Below are 27147 nucleotides of genomic sequence, written 5' to 3' on the forward strand. Positions count from 1 at the left end.
ATTATTTTAGCCTTTGGTTAGTAATTATTGACACTGACCAGTGGGTAAATGGAGCCCTTTACATTGTTCTTTCAAATAAATATGAAACAAAACAAAAGCTTCTCTGGTGATTCCAATCTGCAGCAGGATTGAGAATCACTGGTCTGTAATCCCCAAACCAGATCATTTCCCCCATAAATAATTGAGACAGTTCTATTTACAAAGCTGTCTTAATGAATTAAAACAGATACATAAAAGACTAAAAACACCAAATTTATTTTCCAAAGTACAAGAAAAAGGTACACATTTAAATTTACTTTGCATATTCCTTAACAACAACAGAAACAACAAAACCCCACCTGTTTCATGCCCTACTTATCTCAACTCAACTCTCAACCAACTGTGGCATCCACAAGAAGGGAAAGATTTTTGGCCCTTTTTTGCAGAACCTGAAAGGTGACATGAAGAGATGTGAAACATATACCCCAGACTCAATTCTCCTAAGACAAGGCAAAGGCTCGTTAACAATGAAGCTCCATACTGATGGAAAATGAGAGGCTTCCTACTGCCAATTTACCCAGGAACTCTGGAATAGTCATCTGCTGTCTGAAGTATTACCACAACTTTCACTACTGCTCCATGCTATTTAGAGGTAAAGTATAGAGCATGGAGGAATGAAATTCTCTTCAGTTTCAAATGAACTAATATTTAAACCTGAAAATATTATCAAAGGTGATTCTTTTTCTCTTTAAAAAATAAACCACCCAGATGAATTTATTGGTTTGATGCATACTTGTTTAATAAACCTGACAAAGAAAAATCAAACTATCACTCTATTTTTGCACAGTAATGAAAATCTATAAAATGTTTTGCGTTCTATCAACAAGAGCTACTGAGATCATTCGACTTGATCGGAGCCCGCCTCAGAACACTGGGGGAGCTGCAGAGACCTGCTTACTTGGGGACTGGGCCCGCTCATGCTCACCAGACGGCTGCTGATGACGTTGAGCTCCCGTATCACCATGCTCAGGTCTTCGTGCAGTGTGACTATGGCAGTTTTCACCTCCCCTAGAAGAACGTTAGTGGAATTGTCTGCTTCAGGCTCCCTGGACAGGCCTTTGGTTGCCTGAGAACTAGAACAGGACACCGAGGTGAAATGGTCTACATTCTGAGTGGAAAACGCTACCCAGTCACTGCTAGAAATTGAACTCGTCTTCTCTTTGGCAGAACCAGAGTTGTCTGGAAGAATTTCCAGGAGGTTGAGGTGGTCATTTGCTTTTTCATCGGGGAACAATGGACTCCTAGGAGCGAAAGGGTGATGGATCCTGGCTGTCTTATCTGTATTTTTAACAGAGGCAGAAGAAGACTGTTGACGGGACAAAGTCCAAAAGGAAGGTCCGGCCCGAACTGGGGGTAAGGGATGAACAGACTTCTCTGGAGAGGCTGAATCAGGGGATGACACAGATAAAGTAGAAAAGGAGAATGTTCCCTCAGAGGCAGTTGAAACTAAAATGTGTAAATGAAAGACAAAGATTAGGCAACATACAAATAAGAGTAATAGCTTAAACAATTTTACAATGTCAAATTCTATCTGGTCTCAGCATAAACTACTTAGAATTTTATATGTTAAAGAGTCACAGTAGGCCCCAATAAAACCAAAGCAGGAAATAGAGAAAATCTAAAGATGTATGATACATCAATAATACCACAGAAAAGGAATTTAAATAGGAATATCAATATTCATCTTGACTCTCAAACTTTGCCTAATATATTTTTACGCCACACTTACCAGAGAGCAGAAAAGTAGAATATTACACCCTCTTCTACTCACTGCCAGAATTTTAAGTTGACATTTAAAGCAGAAAGTCTAAGACACCTGTCACTTAGATTCCTTCTCTTTTTTTGTTTTTAACAGAAAATATTATGGCAAAATGAACAACCAACTACAAGTACCTCAGAGTTACAAAACTAATCTTTTTCTCTCAGTAGTCAAATGTAGTCAAGGCTGAGTCCAACCCATCCAAGATCCAGGACACTTTAGCACTTGTATATAATTATTTTTTTTTCCACCAAGAAACTACAAATAAAATGGATTCGAAGTCTATTTGCCATAAAATTAAAGATTTGATAATGTTTTTAACTTCCCTTCAGGCAAAAATCATATTAAATCTCTTCTTTCACACTTTATTCTAAATCATTATTTCCCAAACCATTATGGAGAACACTGTGTCCCTTAAGATGTAAAAAGATGTTTTGTGAGAACTGGGTTTCAAAGTCAAATAAGATTGGCCAATTGCACACTGTGCCTCCCATTAGGAGATTAACAATATCCGTTAGCATATTCAAGGTTCTAAGAAATTGACAGTACAGTTGACCCTTGAACAACACGGGGGTTGGGGTGCTGGCCCGCCCCACATTCAAAGACCCCCACATAACTTTACAGTTGGCCCACCATATCTGCAGCTCCAAATCTGCAGACTCAATCAACTGCAGATTGTATAGTACTGTACTATGTATTTACTGGAAAAAAATCGTGTATAAGTGGACTCATGCAGTTTGAACCCATGTATTTAAGGGCCATCTGTAATTTATTCAAGTGTTTTCCAAACTTTATCAGACATAGATCATTTTCTTGTCTCCTTGGAATCTCTATTTTTATTCATTTATGCCTTAGGTGGGCTTCCCAGATGGCTCAGTGGTAATCTGTCTGCCAACGCAGGAGCCGTGGGTTCAATCCCTGGGTTGGGAAATAGGATACTCCAGTATTCTTGCCTGGAAAATTCCATGGACACAGTCTGGTGGCTACAGTCCATGGGGTTGCAGAGAGTCAGACACGACTGATCTGACTGAGCACGCATGCCTTAAAAGGTGATACAAGTTGTCAAATTCTAGTGCCAAAGTCTTTGAAATTAACTTTGAACTTACTACTCAAAAAAAATTTTTTTTAATTGGCAATTCCCTGGCAGTCCAGTGATTAAGACTCTGTGCTTCCAGTGCAAGCGGGCACGGGTTTGACCCCTGCTCTGGGAACTAAGATCCCACATGTCATGAGGCATGGCCAAAAACTAAAAGTAAATAAAATAACAGTGAGAATAATTTGAGAATAAAATAATTAAAAATACAAAACTTATTCACTATAAGTCATAGAAGAGGGAGATTAATGCTTACCACTTAGCACACAAGACTTATCTTTCTTTCTTATTTATTTTACATATTCATGTCATTCTAAACTAAATTGGACCTCTTGTCTAAAAATGTGGCCAGGGCAGACAGCTTCTATTTTTGGCTTCAAAGCCACCTGGTGCCTAGCTCCAGTTCTCAGGAAAGAATTCCAATCACAAAACTTTCAGGGGGCGAAATGAGTATCCTCAGCTGGTGCAGCAGCAGGACACGGAAAGGAAACGAGGAACTCCATTAACAAACGGTCAAGACAGGACGAGCACACTCAAGAATCCAGGCCAGGCTCACCCAGCACTCTATCCTTGGGTTAGAAAGAGGGTATGTGGTAACCGCCCTGCCAGTGACGGAAGCCTCTGTATATGCGTCTCCCGAGTCACTCCGCAACTCTCTGGGCCGCACCCACAGCTGTCACTGGACACGTCTCTATGCCACCCTCCTATTTTCCATCGATATATCCTGGATCCTTGTCTTTCTTGGTCTATTCTCAGGCTAGAGTAACACGTTCTCCAGTGGCTAGCATCTCACTTCAGAGACCCTCCATGTACCTTCTCCAGAAAACACATCTCTAGACTTCTGCCAGAGGTTGTGAGAGTTGGTTGAATATTCAGGGCAACTGTTCATCTGTTTGACAAGGAGGAAAAGTCTAAGGATTTAAACTGCTTTTCAAATAGGTATTTTCAAATTCTATTTAGCACCACACTACAATAACAACCTGTGGGATAGGCTTCATAATCCCATTTAAAACATGAGGCAAAGGCATCTCAGAGAAGCAAAGAAACTTTCCCAAGATCACAAGGCTAAAAAGGGGTAGAGATGAGACTCAAATTCAAGTCTCTGATGTTAAAGCATATAATCTAATCTAAACTCTACATCCACACCATTCTATTATAATTATTTTTACTCTATTAGATAATTATGTTAAATTCTAGATATAAAGTTGAGAAGGCAGGCAACCAAGATGGTGAGGGATGTAGAAGGGTTGATGGATATTCAAATCTTTACCCCAAAACAGATAGGAAGACAGAGGGTTGCTGTGGCTATATTTAGTTTTTTGAAAACAGTCAGAAAATCTTAGTAATATTTATCTTCCATTTCTCATATTGTGTACAAGTTGGAACTGCAGTTAGCAGGAGAAAGTAACAGGAAAAGAGATTTCAGTCCAGTTGAAAAATGAAAACGTTTAAATAGTTGTGGTTTCCCACACATGACATGCACTGCTTTGGGAAGCGGTGAGGTTCTTAACACTGAGGGAGCTCATGCACAGCCTGAGCGACCATTTGGCAGGAACATTTCAGGCAAGATCAAGGCATCAGCTGACAGAACTATATATCCTTGGTGAGATTCTAAGATTCTAGGACCCAAACCACATATGTTAGAGTACTAAGAAACTATTCTAGAAATAGTTCACTCTGGTCAGAAAGAATGATTTCATAAGGAAGATTTAAGAAGGCCAGGAGGAAAACAATATTTCAGTCAAGTGTTAGTATAATGCTATCTTATATATTTAAAGATCTCTGGTTCCTCTGCCTGTTCTAAACCCTGCTTGTACATCTGGAAGTTCTCGATTCAAGTACTGCTGAAGCCTAGCTCGAAGGATTTTGAGCATAACCTTACTAGCATGGGAAGTGAGCACAAGAGTCTGGTAGTTTGAACATTCTTTAGCATTGCCCTTCTTTGGAATTGAGATGATAGAGATTTTCTTTTCTTGGGCTCCAAAATCACTGTGAATGGTGACTGCAGCCATGAAATTAGAAGACACTTCCTTTTTGGAAGGAAGGCTATGACAAACCTAGACAGAGTATGAAAAAGCAGAGACATCACTTTGCCAACAAAGGTTCACATAGTCAAAGCTGTGGTCTCGCCAGTAGCCATGTATGGGTGTGAGAGCTAGATCATAAAGAGGGCTGAATGCTAAAGCCTTTGAACTGTGATTTGGAGAAAACTCTTGAGAGTCCCTTGGGCAGCATGGAGATCAAACCGGTCAATCCTAAGGGTAATCAACCCTGAATACTCATTGGAAGGGCTGATGCTGAAGCTCCAATATTGTGGCCACCTGATGTGAAGAGCTGACTTATTGGAAAAGACCCTGATGCTGGGAAAGAATGAGGGCAGGAGGAGAAGAGGGCAGCAGAGGATGAGATGGTTGGATGGCATCACCGACGTGATGGACATGAACTTGGGTGAATTCTAGGAGACAGTGAGGGACAGGGAGGCCTGGCGTGCTGCAGTCCATGGGGTTGCAAAAAGTTGGACACGACTTAGCAACTGAACAACAACAAATGTATTTAAAGATAACACAGTTATGGTAGGCACACACGTGTGACATGATGAATACCTGGCTTCAGTTTTATGCTGAAACTGAAAGTTGCTCAGTCGCATCTTACTCTTGGGACCCCATGAATGGTATATCCCATGTATACAATCCATGGAATTCTCCAGGCCACAATACTGGAGTGGGTAGCCTTTCCCTTCTCCAGGGGATCTTCCCAACCCAGGGATCGAACCTAGGTCTCCCACACTGCTGCTGCTGCTAAGTCGCATCAGTCGTGTCCGACTCTGTGCGACCCCATAGATGGCAGCCCAACAGGCTCCCCCATCCCTGGGATTCTCCAGGCAAGAACACTGGAGTGGGTTGCCATTTCCTTCTCCATGCATGAAAGTGAAAAGTGAAAGTAAAGTCGCTCAGTCATATCTGACTCTTAGCGACCCCATGGACTGCAGCCTACCAGGCTCCTCCGTCCATGGGATTTTCCAGGCAAGAGTACTGGAGTGGGGTGCCATTGCTTCCTACACTGTAGGCAGATTCTTTACCAGCTGAGCCACCAGGGAAGCCCACAGTTTAATGCCAGTGTTTCTTAAAGTGCGGTTCCTGAACCAGCAGCAGCATCACCTGGGAATTTGTTAAAATGAAGTTCTAGGGCCCCACCCCAGACCAGCTGAATCAGACACTGGGGGTTGGGGCTCAGAAAACTGGGTTTGAACAAACCTGCAGGTGTTTCTGCTATGTGCTCTGGTCAGAGAATCACTGCTTTTTGCTGTATGCCCACCTTTCTCCTGCTGTGTAGCTACAACTGCTGAGGAAACAGCTTCTCACTGTTTATAGTTCTGCAGCTTTGATTCATAGGCTGCTTGATGCTTTTGCTCATAAGAACCCACTTCATCTCTAATTGCTGCACGCCGATTTACTTTTGTTTCCAAACACACTGCAGCTGTACCAGCCACTGCACACTGCGCCTCAGGGCGCATCTCCCTCCCCGTTTAGCGACCCTTCTCTGGCTCACTGCGGTGGTTAACAAGCATCCTCTTCATACAGTCGACCCCCCAGAGCTGAAATGCAGCAAGTATTGCAAATCAGCTGCAGCAAATAGCTGGATTTAAAAGTCTCATTGTGTGATACAGTCATGCTAATGACTGCCAGACTCGCTTGAAGATAGCACTGACAAGATTTTTCCAAATGCTAATGTGTTATCTCTAATTTTTTATACTCACAAATAATGCTGGATCTGTTAATTAGGGTCACAAAGAGTCGGACACAATTGAAGCGACTTAGCACGCACACACTGTTAATTATTATACTACAATTTTAAACTTAAAAAGCATTTGGAAGTACTGGATTGGAAAAAATAAGATAACAGATACACTTCTGGAAATATTTAAAATTATCTTTAGCAGTAAATGTAAATTTTTCTGCTAGCAGCTGGTCTTCGGTAAACAGTTCACTGTACAAGAGAGGGATTTTTTTCTTTTTCCCATTCTCCAATTCATCTTTTTCAGTTTTCCTCACTAATACAGAATGGCTGTCAAGTTACCTACACACAGGAATGATACTATCCTGATTTTGTTCTATGGCTAAAAAATGAAACATTTACAAAATTCTTTGAAATAGAATTATTCATAACTGCCAAAAAGTGGAAACAATCCAAACGTCTGTGAACTGATTAGGATAAAGAAAATGTGTTTATCTATACATTGGAATATTATCCAGCCATAAAAGGGAATCACTTACTGATTTATGTTACATTGTGGATAAACCTTGAAAACATGATGCTCAGCGAAAGAAATAAATCACAAAAGGCCTCGTGTTGCATGACCCCATCCCATGAAATGTCCAGAAAAGGTAAATCCATAGAGACAGAAAGTAGACAGTGGCTACCAGGGCCTGGGATAAAGGGGGCAGAGAGTGGCTGCTTGTGTGTACAGGACTTTTGAGGGTAGTGGGAATGCTCTGGCATTAGCAGTGATGACTGTACAACTCTGAGAATACACTGAAAAACCACTATGCTGTCCGTTTTCAAAGGGTGCATTTTATGGTACAGGAATTAGATCTCAATTTTTAAAAGCTGCCTTATTTGAAAATTTATTTTTAGTATCATTATTATAAATAAGCTACATAAAAGAACCAGATTTAGGAGTAACATGGGCCTAGAGAGAAATGCTAGTAAGTCTGCCCCTTATTATAAGTAGTCATAAATCACTTATGCTGGGTTTTTATTGGGAAAATTGGATTATTGTATTAAAGATGAGTTTTCTCACTTGCTTATGAAGTATAAATGTGGTTCATTAAATTTAAAAAATCAAGTTGGTGCATCTTTCTGTCTGCACAAGAGCAGGCAGGAGCTGCACAACTGGAAGGGTTGTTGGGGCCCTGTCTAGGGGTCAGGGAGCACCCTGGCTGTGACTTCCCTAGAGGGCGATAAGCCTTCCTCTCCCATCAACGCTCTACTCCACACGGGGCTTATGGACCACCCTGACCACTAGCTCACCAGAGTTAGCTGGGATGGTCTGTAGAACTGCTTTCTATCATTTCCCCCATTGCTTCAGGGACTCTGTTAATTGTTCTAACTCCAAAGGCTTTTATAGGCAAAAAGAAAAAGGCATTGTAAATGAGTCTTTAGTGTATGTGTCACTTTAGTTTCTTTTCCTAGCAAAGGTGAACTGAAAAACAGCTACAAAGAACAACTGTTGCTGAAATCCAGAGTAAAAAACAAAATGGAACCAAATGAGACAGAAAGGAGGAAGCCAGTGAGGATGGTCACCGCTATCTCAACAAGACAAAGTACAGATAATTTTTTCCTCCCCAGAATTAGAAAGTAAAATCCAGGGCATCTAACACCCTCACCCTGACTGTGGCTGATGAGACTATAAGGAAAGCTGCCTGCCACCAAATTGGCTTCTAAGTACGTGCTAGCTCCTTCTTCCTTTTTAGTGTGCGTGATAAACTAACGACCTACAACAACAGTTTGAGCTTCAGACAAATAAGCAGAGGAGCAGAAGGAATGGGCTCTTCTCAGAACAGAGGTATTGAGCATCAAAATGTCAAAGGAGGTTGCTGCAGCAAATTCATTCCTCTCATTCAGTAAAGATATTAAAGTGTATTAGCTGGCTGCCTTAGACAGTCTCCCTGGTATTTGAGAACCGCTAAAATATGCAAGGATTTTTAAAATTTGTCCAGCTCATTATCTCCAAAGAGTTTTATGACAGTGGACCTGGACCCTTCCTATAAACAAACGCTTAAATGAAAACCAGAAAAAAAAAAAAAGGTACTCTCTTTGTTATCCTCCACCACCCAGTATCCATGGAGACTAACATCCATTTAGTCTCATCATTTCTTGAATTCCTCAACCACAATGACCTTCAGCCATTCCTCTGAGTATTTCCTAGAATGCCATCACTCTCAACTGCCCTACTTTGAAATCTTGTTTTCCAAGATTACTTTTTCTTCTCAGTTACTTCCAGCTCTATAGATTCCTTTTACATTCCTTTTAATACATCTACACTTTGGCCTCATTGATGCAATGAGACCACAGATGCAATGATCTTTCTATTTTCTCTCTTTCTATCAGTGTCCTCTTGATTCTGGCTCCTTTCCTAAACCAGTCTAGAATCCCAGGATCCATTACTTTAGCCACTTTCTGGCTACTCTCTTGCTGAATGTCTTTTGCCTTACTTGCTACTAATTTCTTTCTTTGGCCTCCCTGGGTGGCATGCAGGATCCTAGTTCCCCAACCAGGGAATCGAAACCGTGTCCCCCCGCAGTGAAGTCTTAAGCACTGGACCCTCAGAGAAGTCTCCCTGCCACTAATTCTTGATGCAGGAGTCAGCAAAACGTTGATAGAAACAACAGGATAGGAGATCTTTTAGGCTTTGTGGTTCATACGGTCTGACAGCTCTGCTGATGTGGCACAAAAGCAGCCAAAGACAATATGCGAGCCAAGCAGTATGGTTGTTTTCCAATAAAACTTTATTTACAAAAACGGGCAGTGGGCCAGATTTGGTCCAGGCTGAAAGTTGGTCAATCCCTGTCATAGGCCTATTCAATTTAAATATCTGCCTTTTCCATTTCTATCCCCGGGATGCTCAGCACAGGAAAAAAATAAATAAATAAATAAAGCCCAGACCTGAAAAACTGGACCACTACAAATTACTGTTCCTCCATCTTCTCAGAGTCTCCGTAGCTCCTTCTTCCATTCTCAGCAGTGGCTGTTCTAAATTTTTTCCAGTTTCTTCATGGAAAAAATGAAACCACTCCAAACCCTCAGGCTTGGCAGGTGACCCCAGACAGTAAGATACGGAGGCCATGACATACAGAGTGCAGCCCATGAATGTTCAGTACATTTAATTATTGAGAACAATAAGACCCTTCCCTCACATCGGTACACCCTTTTTCCTCCTTCCTTATGGGTTCTCAGCACGAGGTGACTCTCTTCCTGGTCTGGATTCTAGTCTGCCTTCCCCATATCCCCCTCCATCTCAGGATCCTTCCCCGGGCCTTGCTCACCAGCTCCTGTCTCTGTCTCTCACCTCAAATCTTTTCCTTCAGCCGACTCACTGGAAAAGACTCTGACACTGGGAAAGGCTGAAGGCAAAAGCAAAAGGGGGGAGCAGAGGATGAGATGGTGAGACAGCATCACTGACTCAACGGATGTGAACCTGAGCCGATTCCAGGAGGCAGTGAGAGACAGGGAAGCCTGGCACGCTGCAGTCCACGGTGACTCACAGAGTCAGACACAGCTCAGCAACTGAACAACGATGACACCTTTACCACTAGAATTTAAAATAAAATATATGGCATTTTCTATTTACCCACATATTTATAATTCCTAGTGCTATCTTTTTTTCCCCCCCACGATTCACTGGGGTCTTCCCCTAGACATATATTATGGCTTCAACCACTGTGGTGAGATCCACCGGGTCCCCATCCTGGGTGGCAAGTTCTCCGGACACCCTCAAGAGCTATGCCTACATAGCATTTGCCACCGAGAGCTCGGCCCAGGCCACCATGGAGCTAGACAAGAGCATCTTTCAAGGCTGGGTCATCAAGTGCTGCCCAAAAGGACCAATTTACCAGGCCTCGGCTCCACGGACCACAGGGGCCTTCAGGAACACCCAGGTGCCGGTGGGCGGGAGCCTTCCCGGACAACAGCCTCCAGGGCAGGGCCCATTTCAGACCATGAGAATGGAACCGGGGGTGCAGAAGAGTCTCACCATGGTTTTTACTGTGTTGAAGCGAGGACTCGATTTTGAGAGCGGGGCTGTAGCGGGGTCAGGAGTTAACACAGCTCTACTTGGGACCATTTACTCCATGCAGAATAACTGCTCCACCTTCTTCATTCAGCGGGAGGACAGTCCAAACCCCATGCCAAAGCCATCAGGCACCCAGCAGGGCACAGGGTGGGCCTGCCATGGGGGCCAGTCTTGACTGTGGAGGGCATGGGGCAAAACTGCAGGTAGGTGAGGCCCAGGCAGCCGGGGTCGGCTCCAGTGATGCCTTTTATAGAAAAGTAGAAATGTGTGTCTTATTGGTCAAGAATTTGGGCAGAGTTTACAAATGGAATATGAGACTCCTTCTGAGTCTCCCTCCCTTTCAGGGTTTCCCTTGTAACTTTTCAACTTTGTTGCCAGTACTGAGCTCTTTCTTTTGACACCTCAACCTTTATGAATGGAATAGCATCCTCATGGTCTTAATTTCAGCTAATTATTTTTCTGCTTTGGAATTCAGGAATTCACTTGACTCCTTTTTAGAGATAGCAGTATTCTATTCTGATGAAATTCCCCCATCTTTTCTTCTGTTTTTTTTTTTACATATATTAATCATAATTTATTTTAAAGTATGTATCTTATAACTTCAGTATCTAGATTATTTATGAGTCTGTTTCTGTTGCTTATTTTATCCTGTATTTCTGGTCATTTGTTCATTTCCTGGTATGCCTAGTAATTTTTTGGTGAATGCCAAACCTTACGCATGGAAAACTGTAGCACCACTCAAGAAAGGATTTTATTGTCTTCAGATACTTTGCTCTAGCTGAAGCTGGGTTTCAGCATTTGGGAGGGCTGTTCTATTTCCAGGCTGTCCTTGCTCCTAGAATGTACCTCTGATGCATAAGGTGTAGCCCTTTAGAGGGCCCAGCTGAAAGGACGGTGTATTTACCACAGCCCCTACAATTCTGCACATCCTAAACTCCAACCTCCATCTTCTTAGCATCACAAGACTATCAGAATCTCTGGTTAGCTTCTTGGCTTCTTTCCATTTAGTTTCTCGGCACCTTATCCAAAACCTGAGCAGTTTAGCAGCAGGCAAAAGTAACAGTAAGAAATTACACAAGGACTTGTGGACTTTTTCTCTGTGATTCCCTCCCCTCTGAAATATTGGCCCCTAAAGTCCCTGACACCTTGGAAACCCCAAACTCCAACCCTACCTCCCCAGCTCAGGGAGACAGCAGAAAGCCCAGGCCTCTCGTGTTTCCTTGGCTTCTATCACCCTGCTCTGCTAACAGGCAGACAGGCAAGGGGGAGAAAACTGAGACACTACTCAGATGCCAGCTGCGAGTCCAGGCCTCTGTTTCTGATGTGCTGGCTATAAATAGAAGAATCCCACGGTCCCCTCTTTGGGTTTGATAATTTGCTAGAATGGCTCACAAAACTCAGGACCTTGCTTTGCTTACTATGACTGGTTTATTATAAAAGAACAACCAAATGGAAGAAATGCACGGGGCAAGGTATGGGGAAGGGACACAGAGCTGCCGTGCCTTCTCTGGGCGATCGTCCTCCCAGAACGTTCACGTGCTCACCAACCTGGAAGCCCTCTCAATCTCATGGTCTAGGGTTTTTACAGAGGTCCCATTACATAGGCATGACTGATCAAATTATTGGCCCCTGATTTTTTTTAGACTATCCATCACTGCCACCTGCTTCCTCTCTTCTGAAAAGCATCTATTATTTGTTTTGGCTGCACCGGGTCTTCGTTGGAGCACGTGGCCTTCTCTAACTGTGGTGTAGGCTTCTAGAGCATGTGGGGTCAGTAGCTGCACATGCGGGCTTAGCTGGGATATATGGGATCTTATTAATAGTTCCCTGAGCATGGAGTCTTATCCACTGGACCACCAGGGAAGTCCCCATTGCCTTTTGATTGATCAAATCATTGGCCATTCCTTCTCCTCTCCCCAGAGGTCGGGGATGGAGTTGAAACATAAACATATTCTGTTTATGATGAATAACAGAAAATGCCTCTTTCTCTCCTATCACTCAGGAAAATGACAAGGGTTTCAGAAGCTCCATGCTAGGAACCAGGGGTGAAGACCAGATATACATTACTTATCGCATCACAGTCTCACAATCCTTTCCCCTAGGAGCCATCAGGTGTTTTCTACCTTGGTTGTTTTATAGTGATTTCTAATAGTTTTCCAGCTTTGACCAATATTGTTGGTGGAGGATTAGACTAATGCTATCTACTTCATTGTAAGTAGGAGGAAAAGTCTTCCTTGCTAACTGGTTTTAGAGGAACTTCTTGTAATTTTTTATAATTAAATATACTTGATATACAAGCTATGACCAAAAGTATTCTCGATTTTCTTTTTGTGGTATTTGTGGAAGAAATGAACCAAAGTAACAGCTTCGCAGGGGACATGAGCTAATCCTAACATGCACTGGCTACCATAACCAGTACTAACTGGTTTCTCCATCAGTAGTCTCAGCAGAAAAGTTAATTTTGTGACAAAACTAAGAATTAGTTTTATTTTTAGGTACTCAATTAAAAAAAAATTCTGGGAAGAGCAGTAAGAAGAATCTCTTACTAGTCACTGACCCTACTAGCATTAAGGTAAGTTTCTTTAACCTCAAGCAATTTTGGCTTCCATTGTTTGTGTTTATATTGTACTTCTGACCTGAATTTGAGGTAGTTTAAAGGATTTATATTTTAAAAGTTCATATTTAAAAATTATATTTATGAGTTAGTAAGCATTATTACACATGAGAATCAATAAACTACTTAGTCTTTGAAATGAAAAAAAAGTGAAAGTGTTTGTCGCTCAGTCATGTCCGACTCTTTGAGACCCTGGGGACTGTAGCTGGCCAGGGTCCTCTGTCCATGGAATTTTCCACATAAGAATACTGGATTGGGTAGCCATTCTGTTCTCCAGGGAATGTTCCCAACCCAGGGATTGAACCCAGGTCTCTCTCATTGCAGTGAGGTTCTTTACCATCTGAGCCACCACGGGTATGTACTAGCAAATGGGTTATTCTTTTACTAAATAACTCTACAGAAGAAAGTATAAATTATGAAATGTAGGATTTAACAACTGACAGCCAATGACCTGGGAACTGGCCTTATCCTTTATCTACCAGTCTAGACAATACTGCAACCCTCTCAATGTTTTGCAAGATAGAAGAGGGAGGCGATTCTCTACTCCCCCCGCCCCTTTTCTGTAATCAGTACACAGCTCTTTTAAAAAAGGGAAAACACACACACACCAATATACACACTAATCACTTTCTCTCATATAGTTTTTAAATAAGTAACCTAAATGTTTGACAGGAAGCTCTTATTTAATGCTAGTTCTTTCTAATTTGTTCTGTATCAAAATTGCTCAGAACATGGGCTTCACTCAAGCACATGTAACTGTGATGATGATCTGCTATTAGCCTTTTTTAAAAGGGGCCCTTTCCCAACTCAGAGGTACCTCTCTTCATACCAGTGGGTGGAGAATAAGAGAAGGCAACAACCCAGGAGACAGAAAGCAGAGAAAAGTAAAAGAAGAGTACTTCAAAAGAGGGGTTTCTTGTAGACTCACCCCATGTGGCTAAGGTCTGGAGGTTTTCATCCTCCATCGGAACCAGGCCGGACCGTGTTGCTTCCTGATGACCCTTACTGATTACAGTCTCTTTCATTGGGTCAAATGTTGTGAATGAGGGAGATACATACAGTGTCTCCACGGAGGCCTGGTTTCGGAAAGTAGAATCCGACTTTGATGTCCTTAAATAAGGGCCTGTGAACTCTTCTTGACTAGACGGCCAATGTGCTGGTAAAGTCGCCAGTGTGTCACAGCTCTTTGCAGCTGGCTGCTTTTCTAAAGGCATTTGCAAAGGGCTTCCTGTGATGGTCTTTGTAATGGTACTGTCCACGTTCTTGTCCAGATTCTCATTTGTCTGCAGAGATGGGCTTTTTTCTGAGGGAACAGGCACAGCATCTGTAAAATAACAAATGAAAGAGCTATAAAAATAATAAAATGGAAAGTACTCTATGTCAGATTTATTGCATTTTTAATAGATGGATATTTTTATGCCGTAACAGAATTCTCTGCTGTTTAGTCGATTCTACTTTTTCACTGTTTCTATTCTGTCTATTTAAAGTATACCCAAGCATAAGTGATGACTAGTCATTCTGTGGCTTTCTTCTCTCTCTCTCTCTCTCCTCACTGAAGCCAAGGCCAGGCAAGCTTCAAATAACTTGTCTTTAAATATTTCTCCCTTCACCCACTTATCCATCTCTGAAACCACTCTATTTTTAGTTCCTTCAAACTTTCATCTCTTACAAGTTAAACTAGAGAAAACATGCCACCTCATACTGGTCTATCCTCACAGAACCCCCAGCTACAAAAAAGTCTTTTGCCCCAAAATAAAAAATGTCTTCTCACCCCAGTGTCTATCCAAGGCCCATGAAAGAAAACCACTCTCTTAGATAGCAACCTAATTTTAATAATAACTCAGTGGGAGAAAAGAAGCAATTTTTCCAGAACCGTTGTGACGACTACTAAAATGGACGTTCCACTGGGTCAGGGATCTTTGTCCGTTTTATTCATTATATCATCAAAGTACCTAGGATATAATGGGAAAAGCACCTGGAATATAACAGACAAGTAATACATACTACAAATCAAAGGGATTGAGAGAATGGAGAGGAATTGAAATTTATCTATTGAATATGAATTATAAGCCTGGTCCAAGTTTCTAGATGTAAATTGTTATCAACACTGCCAGTGCTAGGGACTTGCTCTCGAACAGTTTCATGTGTAGTATATGGAAAGAAAGAAAACTGAGAGGGCAAAAGGAAGACCGTCTCATTTGAACTCCTCCAAAGAAAGGAGGCGATGGGAACTGTGCGAGTTGCTATGAAGTGTTTACACGTCACAGTGTACCTCACAGTGAGCAGTGAGATGCACGTCACTATCCCTTTCAGGCTATGAGTTATTATACTGAAAAGCAAATCTTCTTTATCTCTAACCCTCTTTCCCATTTCATCCACAGTTGGAGGCTAACCTGGGCAAAAGTGCTGCTGGTTCACCACAGAATCAGACAGTTCAAGAAACCTGAACATTACCTCTACCAGGAACTCCGTTTCCGCCCCCAGTCCTCTCATCTCCGGACATTTTCATACTTAAAAACTCAGTTCAACTCTCACCTTCTCTACAAAGCTTGCCCCAATCCTGTCTTTCCTCGCTCTATCCCATTATTGTTTATCTTACAGTATCTTGTTAGGAGCCCTGTGAGCAGTTGTTAACACATCATCTCGTTAACTATTAATGCAAGTCTGGCCGCCTGCCTGAAAACAGGTTAGCTGAGGAGACCTTACTAGGAGTTTCCTTTGTACCCCAGCACCCAACAGTGCCATTCCCATAGGACGTGTTTGATAAACGCTTGTTGAGTGGAAGGCCAAACTGAAGCACAAGGATAAAAAAGGTAATGGCTTTGTTTTTTAAATTGAATATAGTTTAACTACTTAATAGTGATTAAGGGAAACAGAAGATTGGTATATAAAAGTAACATCTAAAGTATTCCAGGTGTGCATATGATCATGTTATATCTAGTGGATAAAGGTTCTGTTAAAAAGATTAATATATTCCTAGTAGAATATGAGATCAATGGTGTCCCACAGTGCATGTGTGCATCACCATATTTACATAAAACCATGGCTAAGAAGTGAATTTCAGTCAAATATTTTTCCATTGACTTTCACTTTTCTTAGGAGAAAAGTCTTTCTATAAGTAAAGAAATCATCTTGAAATTTAGCAACATGTAAACTAAGATAATTCAGTGACTTTCTGATGACAATATTCAAAATAATACTCCATCTAAATCTAAAGAAAGAAAGAAACTGAAATCTCAAGACACTCCTTGAAACTCATTCCTCTGTGGATGCTTCAAGTGAACTCTGCTGGCATCCCTTCATCTCACTAAGCAATCTTTGCAATATTCTTCCCTGGCTCTGTTTCCTCTAAAATGCAGACAGTCGATCCTTGGCCCCTTCCTCTTCGGCCTCTACCATATCCCAGGGTGATGTCACCTATTACTGCTCTTAAAGGAGGATGAGATCCATCACCTGTATGCAAGTAATTCACACATTTTAATTCTCAGCTCTGACTTCGGCTGAGTTCTAGCCCCCAGTACGTACCCATCTCTCTGTACAGGACGGTCTTACTACCCTCCAGCCTCCTCACCCTTGGGTGCTTGTTTTACCTCTATTAATATGACCATTAACTTCCCAGTCATGCAGGTTGGAGCACAGTTGCTACTACCGCCTCTAAGAGGTCTCCCTGCCCGTTCTCTCAGTTCATTCTGCACGGTACAGCCAGGGTGGCCTTTCCAAACTGAAAACCTGCTCATGTCACTTCTTTCCAGTACGTCCTCAAACTACTTAACAGGGTTTACAAGGCTCTTTATCAGTCAGTCCCCATTTACCTGTCTTGTCTCATTTTGTACTGTTGTTGCTGTTCAGTTGCCAAGTCGTGTCCAAGCCTTTGTGACTCCATGAACTGCAGCGTACTCTCCCTAAGACTGTACGATTCTGCTTAACCTCTCCCAGTTCTTCACACTCACCATGTTTCTTTCCGGTACCAAGTCTTCGCCCATGCTGCTCCTTCTGCCTGAAATGGTCCTCCCGCTTTATACCTGACCCCAGCTTCCAGGCTGATGGCCATCAGGTGGACACACACTTTCACGTCTCTGGTTTCATGTCTCTCTGTGCTCTTCCTTCAGTCTAGAACATCCTCATCCTTACCCTTCTTCTCTATCAAAAACCATTCCACTCTTCTAAACTCAATTCAAATACTGCCTCCTTGGTGAAATCCTTTATATATCCTCCACGTTAAAATGAATCCCTATGTTCTTTGTTCTGCATGATACAATGGGAATATTGTTTTCACTTATCATTTCAAATATTTACAGCCCATGGGGTTGTGAAGAGTTGGACACGACTAAGCATGCACACACATCATATTTCAAATATTATTCATTCATTTGACAAATATTTATTACGTATTAGTATGTGGCAGGCACTAAGCTCTGATGTCAGCAATGAACAAATCTTGTTGTTGACACCTCTGGCACTTGTTGACACCTCTTAGAACTTGTTGACAGCTCTGGCACCCCCTAGAGTTTGCATACCCACTCATGGCACATATCGTGTTCAACTTGTTCAATCGGTAAGTGACTGGCAGAGTTCCTAACACTCACTTGATAAATGTTTGTTCAAGCAATCTTTATCTGGATGATCCAGTTGTTAAAAGGAACATGAGTGGAGGACGAGAGATGTCTTAGAGGACATTCTAATTCAGTCCTTTTGTGATACACAGGAGAACCTGAAATTTCTAGAGGTCAGGTGACTTGCCAGGCTCACAAAATGATTCAAGGGCAGAAGTAGGACCAGAACCCCAAATTCCTGATTTCTAAGTCAATGCTCTTTTCATTAAGGGAATATGAGAAGGAATAATGAGAACCAGCTGCACCAAGTACTTCTTGACCAACAATTGTTGTAATGGTACATAACTGAAGTGACTGGAGCTTTGGGATCAGGACATTTGTCCCTGGGGCTGCCTTTAGGGATGTGGGACCCTGCAGAGGGGGACGGAGTTAAGTACACAGTTGGCCTATGTATCTGTGCCTGTTTGTCTTCTCCCAGGAAGGGTCATGGGTAGAGTAGATTTTTTTCTTCGATTCATATGAAGAAAGAATAGCATTTATGGAAAATTTTCAGAAGCCCAGGAGAACCTGTGGGGGTTTGATGGAGAACAGCAAAAGGTTTGTCTTTTTATGCTCGAACACAAAGCACAAAAGTGGATATTCTGTAAACACTAAAACACTAAAGGGATTGTTTCATGAGGGATTCCCAAATTTCTCGGGGAAAGAATTTCTGTGAGTTCCACTGAAAAGGCAGAGAGGAATACAGAGTGAATTAATTTGGTTGGCTTGCTTTATCTGGTTTCTCATTTTCTTTCCATTTAAACCTGAATGTCAAAAAACTTTATTCTCAAGTATCTATCCAGCAGACTCCTGGATGGGAAGTCTAGAATTAAATTATGAGACTGTACTCAGTTTCTTTATTGTAACAGTGCTTTACACCTGCTAAAATACTTGATTAATGCAAAATAAGACCTTGAAATGTCAGTTATATTAAAACTGGTTTGGATATTCTTGATAGTTATCTTTAGGAAGAAGCTTATTCCCTATGTAGGACATCAGACAGCAAATTTAAATACAGACTATCACCAAAATGCCTGAAGCAAGGGAAGAAAAAAAGACAGCCAACAACACAACTCCTTGCTTTGAGCCTAAGGACAAAAGAGAAATAGCTATGCTGCCGAAGGTACTGGAAAATGTTTTTGCTGGTTCAGAGACAATGATGAAATTATTTTTAAAAGAGAACATCAGATTTAATCCTGAGTTGAGAAACTTTGCCTACAGACAGGAACATTCCCATACTGGTAGCTCTTTTACAGTTTTCAATAATTCCACTGCCTTGTTTCAGGTACTATAATCATTGCAAATTATTTTATATTCTATTATACTGAGGATCTAATAATGGGTGTTATATTCCAACAGCGCTATTGCTGTGATCAATTCTCCTGTTGGTCTGATACACAGTATCTAATTACAGCTACAAAGCAGAGAGCTGGCAAGCATGACAAAAGATGGATGCCACACACGTCTTTCTGTAGTTTAAAACTGTGTAACTAAAGGAGCTTCTACTTTAGTAATTATGTTAATCAGAGAAAATAGGACCTGAAGATACTAAGGCCATTTTGCTAAGAGGCCACAGTTATAAATTATTAACACAGAGGGGTGATTTGAATTGCTCATTAATATATTCATTTAAAGTAGACAAGCTATTAATTTTAAATGGATATTTAATGCGAAAGTTAAATAACATGTTTGACAAGAAAATCTTTATATATTTACCTTACAATATTTACATAAAGCCCCAAATAATCATTATAAGGTTGCATAGCTATACTCTCCCTACAATCTATGTTAAGTGTGTGTATGTACGTGTGTGTCTGTAGGGGGGATGTATATACACACAGTTGTAGATTCTGAGAATTTTTTATCATGTATCATCATACTTAACTGTAGTATATATATTATATCCAAGTATTAAAATAAGGAAATATATTTGGAATTATAGTTATGAAATATGCCAAGTATGCTTACTACTTCTTTTGATATGTATTTGAGGTAATGGCTTAGCTTTGCATAGAGAAATAGAGGTATGGACACATTGAAAGGTGCTTTTCTCTACAAAGCATCAAGTGGGACAGCTGAGACTTTCAGGCCTTGAAAATGGATTGTAATGTTGTGCGTGAGCTGTGAGTACAATGCTAATGAAGCAACTGTATAAAGTAAAGTGTCTTGAGACAGGAACACACATAAAACGAGGTTATGTGCTGATCAGCTGCCGGTGATGTTGTGACCAGAGATCATGGGAATCTGAGTCTGTTTCCCAGGAGCAGGGATTCAGGAGGGAAGGTGTCAGTGTTTGGCGTGAACACACAGAACCAGACTACTGTATGCTCAACTTGAATAAATCCTCCCCAACACTTTACTAAGTTGATTGTACCACCAGGGGAGCTTTTAAAACTTCCCTGGGTCAGGTTACACCAAGACCAAATAAATTAGCACCTCTGGCAAGGGGACTCAGGGACAGTGGTCTTACAAGCCAGCGTGCACAGTCACTGATAGAAACACTAGGAGAAGAGATAGGATGATCACAGAAACCAGCTCAGTTCAGTTCAGTCGCTCAGTCGTGTCCGACTCTTTGCAACCCCATGAACTGCAGCACGCCAGACCTCCCTGTCCATCACCAACTCCTGGAGTTCACTCAAACTCATGTCCATCCAGTTGGTGATGCCATCCAGCCATCTCATCCTCTGTCGTCCCCTTCTCCTCCTGCCCCCAATCCCTCCCAGCATCAGGGTTTTTTCCAGTGAGTCAACTCTTCGCATGAGGTGGCCAAAGTATGGGAGTTTCTGCTTTAGCATCAGTCCTTCCAATGAACACAGCAATAAATAGTTGCTAATTTCACCCTCCCCCCCAAAAAAGAAAATGGATCATAATGATTGGATTATATTGGGTTGGTCAGAAAGTATGTTAGGGTTTTCCTGTAACATATCATGGAAAAGCCTGAATAAACTTTTTGGCCAACCCAATAAAATAGGTACTGGATGCTTATTATTAAATTTTACACCATAGTTATGGTCTCTCCAATAATAGAAATCCTAATTTCCCTTAACAGATTATCATTATCAAAACTGAAGCTCTAAATATCTTCGGGAAGCTGGTGATCATTACCTATAGCAACGTTTTGTGTCTTTTAGGCTAGAGTTTAAGTGGATCCGGTCTCTGGCAGGCCAAGGCCTCCATGTGCTACAGAGCATACTCCAGGCTGACTGCAACGGGCAGGTGCCTGAAGGCACAAGTGTTTGTGACCATCCAACCAATCCTTATAATCACAATAAAACCCTGCATGTGACTCCAGGAGAGTAAAAATATTAAGCAGAACTGGACCAGCGGTCTAATTCTGAAGTGACTTAAACATGTGCAATGTTTGAAATGGTACCTGGCTCACAGTAAACAAATGTAGTAAACAGGTACTGTTATTCCGGGACAGTCTAAAGAAGTGGCATCATGAGGGACTTGCTGCCATGGCCCTGTCTGGAAGCAGATGGGGACCTGAACACACCAGGTACTCTCCCTTCCCCCCAGAAATTTCTGCATTCGCAGACCACAAAGCATAAGGCAAGACTTTGTGAGCACTGGTTCTTGTATTTGAGAACACGGGAGCTGGTGTGCTGCGGAAAGGTGACGTTGAAGAACTACAGTTGTCAAACATTTTCCCCATAGATGGACAGACCAGTGACAAACTATTTTTTACCTTAACACTGAGTAAAAATCATGCCTAAGTCTGAAATACTGCAACAAACCCTTAAATATAATTTAAATTGTGAATTCAAAAGCAACTGCTATTTCTCATGATGCATGAGTTACTCAAAATAAGCACACATGAAAACCTCTCACCTACTAAAACTTCACAAATTATATATGTCCCTTTGGAAAATACCTTACAGAATACCTAAGATGCTAGGTACTGTTTCTCTTCCTTTGGCAGAGGGGGATGGTCCTTGTTTTTACAGCTTTCTGCTTATACATCTATATATGCATTTTAATTGAAATATAATTGATGTACAATATTATGTGAGCTTCAAGTGTCTACATAGTGCTTTGATGTTGGCATACGTTATGAAATGTCACCGTGACCAGTCTCGTAACCATCTGTCTCCATATAAAGTTATTACAATATTATTGACATAGTCCTTATGCTGTCGGCTACACCCCCATAGCTTACGTATAACTGGAGGTTTGTACCTCTTAATCTCCTTCACCTATTTCCTCCACAGCTTACATTTTAATAATATGGTTTACAACACTATATTATAATTTATGTATTGTTTTCTTTGCTGTTTTTATTTCACAGGTTTTCATTCATTCATTTTTGCAATAAAATATATTGAGGATGGATCATGTACTGCACATTGTGCTTGAAAATACAAAAGTCAGCAGAATTAGACCAGCAAAGCCTTCAGACATTGTTAATTCATTGGAATTATAACATACAGAACATAAAATGACCACAGAATATTTAAGTTCTATAAAGAAATAAAAGTTTGAAAACATGAGCAGAAAATAAGAAATTATAGAAATAGAAACAAAGGACTTTCCTGTTGGTCCACTGCTTAAGATTCTGCGCTTCCAATGCAGGGGGCGCAGGTTCAATCCTTTGGCGAGGAACTAAGATCCCCCATCCCGCATGTCACAGGACATGGCTAAAAGTAAATAAATAAATAAAACCAAGTAGATCTGACAAAGATCCAAATAGGCTTCTGTGCTGTGCTGTGCTTAGTCACTCAGTCGTGTCCAACTCCTTGCGACCCCATGGACTGTAGCCCACCAGGCTCCTCTGTCCATGGGATTCTCCAGGCAAGAATACTGGAGTGGGTTGCATGCCCTCCTCTAAAAATGAAAAATAAAATACCTGAAAATTTAAATGTAACTGGTTGATTTAAGCAGCAGATTAACTCCAGTTGAAGAGAAAACTGGGAACTGGAAGACATGTACAAAGATTCAAAAGCACAGCACAGAGATCAGACAGAGAGACAGTACGGATGCAAGAAGCGAGAGGTGCTTCGTCCAAGTATCCAGAGCTCCGACTCTCCTTCCAGTCTCCAGCTGCCTGCCCCACGGCCAGTGAGTCATTCTCAAGCACCTCAAAGCTTCCCCCGCACACCAGGGGCTGTCCCACCCGGCTTTTGCTCCGGCCGCTTTTACTTTTCTTTCCCTCTGTCTTCTGGAGGTCCATTTAAAGGAACAAAGCTCCCTCCTCCGAGCTCACAGGGGCAGGTGAGGGACAGGTAAGGGACAGGGGTCTGTCTCTTCCTCACTGGTCCCTGCTGTGGTCACATACTGTTGGTGGTCACTGCTCTCTCTGCTGAGGTCTCTCTGCCCTCCAGGCAGCCCTACTGGACAGGATCCAAGATGACCACGATGGCTCTTCGTCCTGCCAAACCCACCTCTGGGCAGCCCCCTGCTCTAATCAACTCTGGGGCCAGGCCAAAACCAACTCACCAGGCCTCAGTGGCTTTACTGCCAATGTGACTGGTCAGTGTCTCTCTCTCCAGGCCAGAGTCAGACCCCGGCTAAAATTCCAGGTATGAGTCAGGTACCGGTTCTCCAATTCCAGGGAATATATCTCAGAGCCCCTCTCACCGGAACTGGGGTCAGTGAGTAGCAGTCTCTTCACTGCTCCTCCGAAGAGGGGGGAGGTGTGTGGAGACTCATGGCATAAGGCATTAGCTCCCTCCCAAGATATACCCTGTATACAGACGGTATTGATAGTAACATGAAGAGGGAAAATCAAGCACCACTATTTCCATTTTGTTAAAACTGCTAACTTCAGGGAAACGAAGCTGTAGCCTGAACATGCTGGATATGCTGGACTGTGGTCAGGAAGGGCAAAATGAGTAACTACTAGATTTCTCTCTGAATTTTATTAAGGGATTGAGCATGTTTGATGATGACCTACATTCAAGATGTGCCATGCTTTTTAAAATAGTAATAAAATTCTCAGATCTCTGAAATGGACTGTAGACATAACCACTATCCAGAAAGCACACATAGAATCTTTAATTAGGTGTCTCAAGGAAAGACTGATTAAAGAAATAGGAAAAATAATCGTCTAAGGTGGAATTCAGTTATTCTAGTGTACTGATAGTCAATATTTCCAGAACAAATACAGAACTCCAAAATACAACTCTTACTATTTCCCCAAACCTGTGCTCTCCTGTCTTCCCCTTCTCAGTAAATGGCACCATCACACATTCACTTCACAAAGACAGGAAACTAGGAATCGTCTTTGTTTCCATCCTTTTCCTCATGCTGACAATGGACCATCAGGAGATCCTCAGGGCTGAACTCTAAACCGTATGTCAAGTTTGCCCAGTTTTTTCCACAGCCACTGCCCTGCCTCAGCCATGGTCATTTGGACGGTCTCCAGAGCCTCATCACTGGTCCTTTTGCTTTTGCGTCTCTCCATAATGCATTCCCCCTTGGTTTATATTTTGTTATTGTTGTTGTTCAGTTGCTAAGTCATGTCTGACTCTTTGCAACCCCATGAACTGCAGCACACCAGGCTTCCTTGTCCTTCACTATCTCCTGGAGTTTGCTCAAACTCATGTCCATTGACTTGGTGATACCATCCAACCATCTCATATTCTGTCAGCTCCTTTTTCTCTTGCCCTCAATCTTTCCCAGCTTCAGGGTCTTTTCCAATAAGTTGGCTCTTCGCATCAGGTGGCCAAAGTATTGGGACTTCAGCTTCAGCATCAGGCCTTCCAATGAATACTCAGAGTTGATTTGCTTTAGGATTGACTGGTTGGATCTTCTTGCTGTCCGAGGGACTCTCAAGATTCTTCTCCAGCACCACATTTCGAAAGCATCAATTCTTTGGCGCTCAGCCTTCTTTATGGCCCAACTCTCACATCCGTACACATTAAAGTTGTGAAAAAGTTCCATATCTGTACTGGAAGAACCACAGCTTTGTTGGTAAAGTGATGTCTCTGATTTTTAATGTGCTGTCTAGGTTTGTCACAGCTTTTCTTCCAAACAGCTGCTGCTGCTAAGTCATGTCAGTCTGTGCAACCCCATAGATGGCAGCCCACCAGGCTCCCATCCCTGGGATTCTCCAGGCAAGAATACTGGAGTGGGTTGCCATTTCCTTCTCTAGTGCATGAAAGTGAAAAGTGAAAGTGAAGTCGCTCAGTCATGTCCGGCTCTGCGCGAACCCAAGGAGCAAATGTCTTTTAATTTTGCGGTTGCAGTCACTGTACACAGTGATTTTGGATCCCAAGAAAATAAAATCTGCCACTGTTTCCATTTTTCCCCATCTATTTGCCATGAAGAGATAGGACCGGAGAGCCCAGAGGAAGAGCAATAATCCAGCATGTCAGGAAAGGCTTCCTGGAAGAAGCAACATTTAGCTGAACCCTAAAGATTCAAATGAATAGGAATGGAGAACAGGGTAAGGGGCATATTCAAAGTGTGAGAGAACACAGTATTTTGGCAAGTTGTTCAGCATCCATTGCTAGACCACTGCACGTGATGGAGGAAGAAGGAGGTAAAAGGCAAGCTGCAGAGGAAAGCAGAGGCCAATGAGGAAGGAGCTTATCTGCCAGGCTAAGGTGTTAGACTTTATCCTAAGGGGAGCTTCTCAGAATTCTGACCAGATCAGAGCTGCATTTTAGAAATGTTCTTAGTCTCCAGTTCTGTTTTGACCCCTGACTGCTCTCCCTAACTTGTCCTCCTCCAATCTTTTCTTTACACCACCATCCACAGTCATCTTCCTAAAAGCAAGGAAGATCTGCTTGTCTCATGTCCTTGCTTAAATCACTTCAAAGGCTCCCCATCATTATCCAGACACTACTGAAACTCCTCCAGCACATGCTTGCCTTAGTCCATTAGTGCTGCGATAACACAGTACCACAGATTGGGTAGCTTAGAAACAACAGAAATTTCTCTCTCACACTTCTAGAGGCTGAAGTCTGAGGTCAAGGTACCAAGATAGCTGGGTTCTGTGAGGCCTTCTCTCAGGTAACAGACTGCTGACTGCTCACCGTGTATTCAGCTGGTGGGAGGGCTGGGGAGCTGTGTGAGGTCTAAGATCACCAATCCCCTTCCAACTTCCTCTTACCCTACCCCTTGTCCTCTCACACACTGTTCACTCAGCCTAAGATATTCTCTTCTTCTTCCCTCACTTGGTCTGGCTGATTCTGTGTAATAGGCAAAACAGTGTAGTGAAGTGTTTTCCAAACTGCAGGTTGTGATCTGTTAGTAGGTTATGAGATCGATTTTGTAGGTCACATCCAATATTAAAAGGAAAAACTGTCTAGAATAAAATAGAATGGATCAGAGTACATTTCCAATAACTATTGCAACACTACTGTTTCTGGTGAGTGTTTGTGTGTACTGGGTCATTACACAAAAGGAATTTCAGGCTGCAGATCACAGTTAAAAGGTTTGAAACACATCAGCATAGGCTCGGGGATCAGACTATTTTGGTCTAAATCCTGACTTTGCCATTTCCGAGCTCTGTGACCTTGGGCAAGTTATTTAAAAATTCTGTGTGGATTTTCTTCATTTATCTCATAAGACGGTTTTGAAGAGTAAATGAATTAAAGTGCATAAAAGTATACCCAGCACACACATGGCACCAGGGCTGACAGTTTAGTCATTATCTATCCTTCAGGTTCCTGAACATCATTTTCTCTAGAAAGTCTCCCCTAACATCTGAAGTCAAAGTCAGGTGCCCTCTCGTGTGCTTCCCTGCCCACTCTATCCTGACACTTACCTCATCTGTCTGATCAGACCTGATCAGTCCTGATTAGACCCTGGACTGGAAGCTACATAAACTCAGGGATCTTGTCATCATCGCATATCCAGCAGGGATATGGCCTGACACACAGTAGGTATTCAGTAAATAGCTGTAGGATGCATAACTCACTCACTTGGAAATAGGTACACAGCCATCTGTTTCACTCAAATAAAGTCAAATTGGGACATATACACCTCAGGTGTCACAGTCATTTGATAAAGAACCTGTCACCTTAGTTTACGTTAAGACTGTTTCTCCTAATTTGAAATCTCAGAGAGTTATATGATATTTTTATAATACATGCACTTGTTAGTAATGTAGAAAAAGATTTAGGTGGGATGGCTCTTGATCTAATGTGTATAAATAATTCAAAAGTCAGTGTTTCTTTTAATCATTGCAATGATGAAAAGAGTCGGCCACTGCATGACAAATAAAAGGTGACATCTTTAAATATAGTTACCATCTTTCTAGTCTTTTAATTATTTAATTGACTTCTGCAGATGACTATGGCTTTGCCCTAT

At 41.9% G+C, this 27147-nt stretch overlaps 1 protein-coding gene across 1 annotated transcript in view; it reads right to left on the bottom strand.

Moving 5' to 3' along the window:
• Nucleotides 1-877: 877 nt before the first annotated feature.
• ENTHD1 (ENTH domain containing 1) overlaps nucleotides 878-27147 on the bottom strand; it is an 81740-nt gene continuing 55470 nt past the window's right edge. The window contains exons 5-6 of the mRNA XM_052641431.1: nucleotides 14226-14621; nucleotides 878-1485 (exon numbers count right to left, since the gene is read on the bottom strand). Coding sequence (XP_052497391.1) covers nucleotides 878-1485; nucleotides 14226-14621 — 1004 coding nt within the window. The remainder of the gene's footprint in view (nucleotides 1486-14225; nucleotides 14622-27147) is intronic.

Source organism: Budorcas taxicolor, chromosome 5 (assembly GCF_023091745.1).
Source record: "Budorcas taxicolor isolate Tak-1 chromosome 5, Takin1.1, whole genome shotgun sequence".
In the NCBI taxonomy this organism is placed as follows: domain Eukaryota; kingdom Metazoa; phylum Chordata; class Mammalia; order Artiodactyla; family Bovidae; genus Budorcas; species Budorcas taxicolor.